General features: G+C 34.1%; 2 protein-coding genes across 2 annotated transcripts in view; one reads left to right on the plus strand and one right to left on the minus strand.

The window, feature by feature from the left end:
- LOC144973510 (uncharacterized) overlaps positions 1-10,000 on the plus strand; it is a 261,680-nt gene that overhangs the window by 167,122 nt on the left and 84,558 nt on the right. The gene's annotated exons all lie outside the window — the stretch shown is intronic.
- Positions 5,998-10,000, minus strand: part of LOC144973814 (paired box protein Pax-5-like) — a 24,246-nt gene continuing 20,243 nt past the window's right edge. Inside the window, exon 4 of the mRNA XM_078916706.1 lies at positions 5,998-6,664. Coding sequence (XP_078772832.1) covers positions 6,463-6,664 — 202 coding nt within the window. The 3' untranslated portion in view covers positions 5,998-6,462. The remainder of the gene's footprint in view (positions 6,665-10,000) is intronic.

A 10,000-nucleotide genomic window follows, 5' to 3' on the forward strand; every position in this document is an offset into this window, starting at 1 on the left:
TTTACTCCAAATGCTTCACTCGACCCAGGCGGAAAAGCAATCAAGAATAGACCCAAGTCCTATCCAAAGACTAACATTTCATTTAAGTTTATTGTAGGCCCTTGGCCAATCGACAAAATTCAATTCACATAAATTATTTACAACAATCAGAAATTAATTATATCAATAATAGTAATAGAATGCAATGAAGGCAATATCATAATAATAATAATAATAATAATAATAATAATAATAATAATAATAATAATAATAATAATAATAATAATAATAACAGTAGCGGCAATAAGTAACAATTAATATAGTAACAAAAGTAATAATAGACTATAGTTCATAGTCATAACAATGACTTTCTTGTCATTGAGGGAGTGAGAAAACATCACCGGCTGGCAGAACAAACAGCCGACATCAATCAAACGTCCTCCAGACCGGTTGAGCATCGGCTTCATTAATTCCTTAAAGACTTCCCCCCAACTGCCTGAACGATGCTGATGCCCAGACAACTTAATCCTGATTTATATTTTGTGGGAATGAAATATGACATGTATATGCCGGAAATATTTCAATAACAAACACACTGTTCAGATAGAAAATATTTGAGTCTTGCCTTTGTTAATTGACACAGGTAAGTTAGGAAAATAAATGCTAGTAAAAACGATCAGCAAGTTCGTGAACACTGCTTCTCAACTCGAACATATGTTGTCATCAAATCTACACACATCATGTTGTGAGCTGAATTTTAATGATCTCAGTTGTCATTGAAAGGACACCCAAGAATTTTAGAATAAAGAAAAATATTGAACCTGGAAGTCAAAAGGGTTTGTAGCACAGCAGACATTATCAAAGTATAATTTTAGTACCGACAAATTAAAAAGAAAATGTGCTTTTCTTTAAATGCTCCCAATCATCATATACTGTTTAGGTTGCAAGATTAATAAAAATGTTATCTACTCTGATTCTCGTTAAGTTTCCAGCTGGTCTGTGAAAAAAAGCCTTAAGCATCATAGAAATACAAAGAAACAGTTTTAATATATAGATGGGTTGTAACAAAAAAACCATTTTAACACTTACAATACAAGCAATTTAAGTCTATTACAGACAAAAAAAAACCCCAATAAAATAAACATGAACATTTTTATGGCTGGTTTCACTGATATCACTCACACATTGGGGTTTCAGATTCTAAGATGTCCACCCTATCAAATTTGGATTTGTGCTTGTTATGTAAATGGTAGCGTATTTTGCGACGCAGCACTGCCAAAACAGAAAAAAATGCAATAACACAAATGCAGCACCATGGAGGGGGTGGAAGTTTTCTTTTAAAAGGAATGGGTAAATTAAAATTGATCCCACAAATATCAAAGGAGAAGAATGACAAAAAAATGACTCACCATTGCACGTAACACGTTGGTTTGCAAGTGTATAGCATTCGGGTTGAACCTGGGTCCCAGACTGGCAACGAGGTTCAGTCTGTGATAGTTGTGGATGAGGCTCTGACTGAGTTGGGGAATGAGCACTAGGTTCCAGAGACAATGATGTACTCAGCATTGGGTACCTCACAGAGTACGTAGAGGAATCAGACTCGGAGTCAGCAACAAAATCGGGACCCTGTATATTTTGTGGAAAAGATGACAGATCAATCAATTTATTCATGTTGACAATAAACATGAAGAGCCATTGTTTAATAATCCAACTAAACAATTAGCTGGTTAATAATGCAAGTATAATAAAAAAGAGTTGAGAAAGGCAGACATATTGTCTAAGTATTTAATATGTTCAACTGTGCTTGGATAAATATAGATACACCAACCAGGGTTTCAGTAAACCGTTTTTAACCAACTCTTTAAATCCTACACCAGGACCAACAACTACAAAACAATTTTTTATATCACTACGATTCTGGACATATAAACGGTTGTCATTGCAACAATATGAACTTCCTAACCTTGCAACTGCAATATAGTTAACAAAAAAAGTTGATAAACATTACGATGCAAGAGAATTTGGACAAAATGCGAGATCAAAAGTATAATCCCAACAGAAGCTATTTTAATTTTTCCTGGAAACGCATCATTTTCACATTTTGTCAAATAAAAAACAAACGACTTCAAATGTGAATGGCTCATCAATGAATATCACTTCAAAATATAACGAGGAAGGTTTAAAATAGTGTTATTGTTGGCGAAGTCCACTGCAAAGAAAAATTTTTAACAACAAAAAACTAGGAGATCTCACTGGTGTAAAACAGTGTTGTCCTTGTCCTGAAATATTGTATTGCGCCTAACAGACTGCAGGTCTCATCTTTTGTGGCAAATGTGTTTTGTCCACCACAAAATATGGTGATGTGAAGCATTTTGAGCATGGTGCCAACTGTGGATAAACGCTATACAAATGTTATGATTTTATTTTAATGTACATACTTACCACAAATGAATCATGTGATATGGAACTTTGTTCTGCATCACTTTCAGGCTCTGAGTTGGAGTCTATATAGAAAATAAAAACAACAAAAAAAAGCTGAAGACTATCATGTGCAAGTTTTTCTCTAAACTCTTAAACAAAAAATCATGCCATCTTATGCTGTAAAAGGATTTTTTAAAAATTATTTACCTTATGACTATTGTCCTTTGGAAAAAAAAGAAAATTAAGTCCGAAACCTTCTGGCTATTTTCTTTTAAATTTCAAGAACGTCAGAGTTGGCAAGGGAGGACGGAAATATAATTCCAGAAACCAATCTGTCTATAATCATATCCATATGATAGTTTTTCGTTCAAGATTCAGGTACAGTCCACTTAGGATAATCGCAATACCTTGGGATCATCGAAAATGTTGGGATTAACCGAAATTCAGTTTCCTGTCCACTATTTCAACATTTTACACATTTATTGTCAACTCAAACCAGTAAATAATATTCTTAGTCAACCACATATAGAGCAATTTGATTGAAACAAAAACCATATGGCAGCCCCGTGTAGATTTGTCAACCAAAAGCAGCTATGAAGCAAGCCGATATCTTATTCAGATTGGAAGAAGTTTAAATCTTTTTTCTCAACAATTCAACATTTGTCAGAGTTAAAGAGATTAGCCTTAATGAGAGACAATAAGCTCTCACCAAACTCATTGGTCACAATGCACAGTTGTTAATCCTAAAACAAAGGATATCGCTCAGTCTCTCTTTATAACTGTCATTTATAACCTGTTGTCAAGATTATGACCAGCCCCACCCCTCTTCTATTTAATGGCCACCGATGACGTCACAAACCCATACTGCAGAGCCCCGCCCTCTTTCGACTCTAACAGAGTGGTGACACACTACTGTAGCATTAAATCCTGCTCACTCTCGATTCTTCAACCTGTCACGATTTCATCCATGATGAAATTTAATCATGATATACTGTTTGATTTCTTGAATTTACCACTTTTTAAAAAACCGAAGTTTGTTGCAATTAACCAGTGACTTTTATATAGAATTATTTCCATTGCTTAGGAAATATTGTGATTAACCGAAAGTTGCGATTAAATGAGTTGCAATTATCCGGAGTGGACTGTAATAGTATTACACATCATGACTCAAAAAAAAAAAAAAAAAAAGCAAACTATGTGTACCTCAATGTTATTCATTTCCTCATCAAATTACATTCTTACCATTAACATCATAGATCACATCAAAAGGGTTGTCTGGATTGACAGCAAGACATTTTTCAGGATTTTTAAAGCTCAAATCTCTCTGATCTGAAGTTACAAAAGAAATAGCATATTCTCAACATTAAACTATGATTTTGTGATGGCTGTGATATGGCATACTGTATGCATAAAGCAAGATGCAAAGACAGGTTTAAGTTTAAATTATTTTATATTCTTTTCAAAAATCCATTCTAGTTTTGCCAAAATAAAATAAACACGAGAAGTGTTGAGTTGGATAGCGCTAAAACTAAAAGTAGTAGTGGTAGTAGTAGTAGTATTAGTAGTAAACGACAGATCTTACTCACTAGTGTGAATCTACAGTCTACAGAAGTTCCCGAATTATCTGACTCCACTTCCAAATGACTGACTGACAAGTGACAATCATCAATCGGTGTGTGATGTCTACCCTATTGAAAATCTTAAATCAACTGTGATGTAATAAGAATGGCCAATAACTTACCATTATAATTATCTCGGTGTCTCTTCAATGATGCCTCCAGCATCAATTTACCCCACGATGCCATAGACGTCTAGTTTGGAACTCAGCAAGTGACGAAAAAATACTTGCGGCTATAGAGAGGACGTCCGTCGGCCACTCTCTTTGTAAGTCAGTAGTCAGTGGTTATCAGATATCCTTGGTTCTTGAAAAATATAGAAACACAGCGGTTCATTTAAAAAGACTCTTTTGTAGATCAAGTTATAATGTTAGGTATTGCACTTTAAAATCTCTTCAGACATAGAACGAGTCAACTTGACGTCTAGACCAAATCATTTCGAAGATCGATATGGCAACAGCAACGCCTGGAATGGAGGATTTAAATGCGGCATCTGACGATTCTACTGCTATGACAGAAGATGCTCCATTTCACGACGTCGAGATGGCTTCAACTGGCATCAGGCATCAACATGCTACTCAATAATGGGTTTGATGAAGCGTTTGACTAAGAACTAAAGGCCGAGCTGATAACTGATAACCACCTACTACCGACTTGCAGAGTGAGTGAGTGCCGAGTGCCTCTTTATGCGCGAAATTGACTAAACATACGTTTCACGAAAAAAAGAGTTACTATGTTTGCTTGTCTCTTGTCACCAAGATAAGAATCCGGACCAAGATTCGATAAATCTGTTTCTAAAAATAGATTATAATTCGTATATCTTGTTCATTCCTCAGTTCATCAACTTTCACACAATTTTATATTAGGTTTTCATTACTATAAAAATCCATATAATGCTCTAGAATTTTAGAGAAAATTTCGGAAAGATATATTGCCTCACTATTGAAATATATCGATGAAAACACTGGTACCCCTATTGTACTTTTTTCAGGCGGTCACCTTATTGACCAACGTGAAAATTTAGGCATAACTCTTCTTACTGTGGTGTTTAACAAATAACTTCAATACTATGATTTACAATTATATATCCTTGACGGTTGGGTTGACAACCTTAAACTAAAAATAGAAAAGTGAATGTGCTAGAGGTCAAATCAATAGGGGGACCGGATTTTGGTCTCCCTATTGGTAAAGTACTGTAAAATGAACTAATAGGGGTACCAAAAGTCTCCCTATCCGGTATTAATACATATATATATATATATAATATATATATATGTATATATATATATTACTTTCGTGTCCACTCATATGACCAGTTCCAACTAAATTTTAGAAAAAGAATCTATGTTTTGGAGTTTATCTTGGGCCATGTTGGAGGTCTTGAGCTGCTACTGCGTTCTGTCCACAGACTAGGACTGTATTCTCTAACAAGATATGAAGTGAGTAGAAAAGTGCCAGAAGACAATAGAGAATAAAAAATTTTTTCGCGGCGGTGGTGGGGTTTGAACCTGCGACCTTATTGGTACGACAACTCCGCCTGGCAGGTGAGAGCGTGGCTCTACCGTGTGAGCTATCCACGAACACAAAAATATTCGTTTCAAACCCAAAGTCATTTCTAGATCCCTCTCTCACCCACTTCTTGAGATCGCCGATTCGTTCACCACCATCGCGAAGTAATTTTGACAAGCAGTTAAGCTTAATAGCCAATATTCTCATCACAAACATATAACATAGAAACGACTGTATTCTCTATGGTTCTGTCCATTTAACCCTGCAGAAATTGGGAAATTCTCCAACTCCACGGGTCTCTAAGAGTCTCGCGTTTCTCCAATGACTGGTTTGTTAAATCTTAAGGTAAGTACCCTCTCGACGGCCAGGCGGAGTTGTCGTATCAGTAAGAGAGTGGGTTCGAGCCCCCATCGCCTGAATTTTTTTTTTATTCTCTATTGTCTTCAGGCACTTTTCTACTCCATTCATTTTCAAGATAAGTACCATGCTTTAGACGAAATAATGCCTTATCCAAAAGGGTAATAAGAAATTTCTACGGCCCGATGTGTACATATATATATGCAGGTCTGAGATCCGAACCCACTTATGGTCCTAGTTTAACATTGTTTTTAATGGACAATATTTTGCGTCCTTTTTTTCTTTTTAGATTTCCATTAGAACAATGAGCCCATAAGGAATTGGGTTATCAGACCTGCAAATAAGTGCACCTTTAACGATACAAAGAAAAAAACACCAACAAAAAAAAAACACAAAAACAAATAAAACCAAAACCAAAACAAAAACAACAAAAAAAAAAAACAAAAAAAAAAAAAACGGGAAAAACTTCGGCTTCATGGGCCTTATGTCTCTAAAGAACCACATTAAAAACAAAAACAAAACAAAAAAAAAAAACAAATACAAAACAACAACAGACGGAATCACGGATGCCCCTTTTTTCTTACCTGTTGATGGAACTAACACTGGGTACATTGTCCTGTCCACACACGTTATCTCCGAGGAGCTTATCCCGGATTTCCCAGGCAAACATGGTGGGGTTATCTTCCTTATACTTGGTGATGGCTTTGACCACCCCGGGGGTCGCCACTTTTGGCTTGGACCCCCCGATGACCCCTGGCTTGATGGAGCCGGTCTCGTAGTATCTGGTGGAATTGTGGGAAATAATATTTTATTTTATTGACAGTGTTTTGGTAATACGTTACTATATATTATTATCTAATTGCTTATGCTTCATTGTCATATTTCATTCATGATTTCAGTATTGATGATGATGATGATGATGATGATGATGATGATGATGATGATGATGATGATGATGACGATAATGATGATGATTATGATATCGGTGGTGGTGGTGATGATGATGATAATTATGATGATGATGATGATGATGATGATGATGATGATGATGATGATGATGATGATGATGATGATGATGATGATGGTGGTGGTGGTGATGATGATGATGATGGTGGTGGTGATGATTATGATGATGGTGGTGGTTGAGGTGGTGGTGATGATGATGGTGATTATGATGAGGATGATGATGATGATGATGATGATGATGATGATGATGATGATGATGATGATGGTGGTGATGATGATGATGATGATGATGACGATAATGAGAATGATAATTATGATGACGAGGATGACAGTGATGATAACGAAATGAATAAATAAGGAGATTAAAATGAGAATACAGAAGCAAGTGAGAATATGAATAATTAAATAAATAAATGATGCATAAACAATAAATAAATACATTGATAGAGTTTTTAATTGATGATAAATATATAAGCAAATAAACAAACAAATACATAAATGAAAAAATATTTAATCATATATGATTAAATAAATAAATACATAAATGATAAATATATAAAGCGATAGATAAATAGAATTCATATTAACATATTAAATAAATATTATTCAAAATAGCAAGGAAGAAAAAAAAACAAACCTCATATTCAAATTTTTTTTAATTGCATATTTAAAATATAAAACTGCACAATGTCACATGATCTAAACAGAATGGTGGGGGAAAAGGGGGGGGGGAGGAGAGAGAGAGAGAGAGAGAGAGAGAGAGAGAGAGAGAGAGAGAGAGAGAGAGAGAGAGAGAGAGGAAGTACACAACTATATAAATGAAATTTTAAGATAAAAAGAACGGTGGGTATAAAATTCTGAGATTTTGACGACACCTGTAGCAGCTTTGTTCCGTTATTTCGTTCCTTCTTTTCACATTTCCAAATATTGCATCATTACAAACCCCATCACCCTAGTTCTGTTTCGCCCTTTTTCTACCCTAATTAACCAACAATTATATAATTATTTGACAATAATAATAATGATAGTAATAATAACAGTAATGACGATGACAATTAATATGACATCATTGACAATAACAATGACGATGACATTGACAATAACAATGACGAAAAATATTGACAATAACAATGACGGCGATAGCGTTGACAATGATAATAATGCTAATAATAATGATAATAATAATAATAATAATAATAATAATAATAATAAAAATAATAATAATAATAATAATAATAATAATAATAATAATAATAATAATGACGATGGCATTGAGAATAATTATGAAAATGGAAATTATTTTTTATTGTAAGAATAATTATATATCATACTCTTAATATAGCCCCCCTCCTGTTAGCGTTACGAGCGACATGTCGGGGTCGACCGGTGCGTTTTTGAGTCTGACAAGTCTGGCAGTTTAACAGTTCCCGCAGTTCTAATGCCATCAAAATAGAAGGAGCTATGTTGACAATTTAAACTGCTGAAGACTGGAATTGGGTCGGATACGGCTTTTATGATCGTTGATGATGATGATGATGATGATGATGATGATGATGATGATGATGATGATGATGATGATGAGGATGATAATAATAATAATAGTATTAATAATAATAATAATAATAATAATAATAATAATAATAATAATAATAATAATAATAATAATAATAATAATAATACTATTTTAGGTAAAATTGTATTTTTTTCCCCTTCTCTATGAACATCTTAGAGATTGAGGAGTGTTGATGATGATGATGATGATGATGATGATGATGATGATGGTGATGATGATGATGATGATGATGATGGTGATGATGATGATGGTTATGATGACGGTTGTGGCGGTTTTACGTAATAACCAACTATAAAAAAATTGTCATTAAAAAAAAAAAAAAAAAGAAAAAGACCCCCCCCCCCCCCGGCCACGAAAAAAAACCCAACTAAACAACAAAAACACACCCCCCCCCCCCCCCCCCCAAAAAAAAAAAAAATAAAATAAAAATAAATAGATAATTTTTAAAATTATAAAATATTTAAAAAAAAAAAGTTTTCCAAGCCAAAACAAAGTATAAGACATGAATATTAACGATTCCATTCCCCAACAGCGGTCTCTTATCTTCCCATTTCATCATTGATTGTTGTTCAAACTATTTGAATTCATTGACCCATCGGCCTGGTGGAACGACCACTTCTTTGGCGCCATTTCATAATTTATAATAGATTCCAACTCACAACAGATACCAGCAACTCCAAAAAGGGTGTTTTGGTTTGTCGGTTTGTTTGTTTTCTTTCTCTCAGTTTTAATACATAATCTGTGCGGCTATGTGGTCTAGTGGTATGACACTCGATTTCGGATCGGAAGGTCCTGGGTTCGAGCCTCGCCTCGCGCTAGGCGCATAGTTGAGTCCTTGGAAAAGGCTCTTTACTCATATCATATTCTCTCACCGTACCCAGGTGTAAAAAGAGTACCTGGCCGTTAAGAGCGTTGTGTCTGTCCGAAAAAATTATAACATCGCCTAACAGGCGTCATGTCCCGTCATAAATGTTAAATGTTGCTGTTGGACAGGGACTTGTTGTAAAGCGCTTTGAGCACAGTTAGTGGATATTGTGCTATATAAAAGATCAATTCTTGTTTGTTTCTCTCTCAGTTTTAGAACATAATCTGCTCCTAGTGTTCTAACATTTAAGAAGCGCCGTTAAGACTGAAAAAAAAACTGTGTTACAGGGCATTTTATGATTGAAGTTTTGGTTTGTTTCTTCTTCTTAAAAAAAATAAAATAAATATGTGTGGGCCCCTCTGTGTTTGTTAGAGTGTGTGTGTGTGTGTGTGTGTGTGTGTGTGTGTGTGTGGCGGTTGTGCATTTGAGTTAATTGTAAAGCGCTGCAGAGTAATTTTAAATGGATGCGTAGGCGCTATTGAAATATATTATTATTATTATTATTATTATCATTATATTATTATTATTATTATTATTATTATTATTATTATTATCATTATTATCATTATTATTATTATTATTATTATTATTATTATATTATTATTATTATTATTATTATTATTATTATTATTATTATTATTATTATTAATATTATTATCATCTTCATCATTATTACTATTATTATTATTATTATATTATTATTATTATTATTAT

Source organism: Berghia stephanieae, chromosome 5 (genome assembly GCF_034508935.2).
Source record: "Berghia stephanieae isolate SIO BIC M18660-M18661 chromosome 5, UCSD_Bste_1.3, whole genome shotgun sequence".
Taxonomy (NCBI): domain Eukaryota; kingdom Metazoa; phylum Mollusca; class Gastropoda; order Nudibranchia; family Aeolidiidae; genus Berghia; species Berghia stephanieae.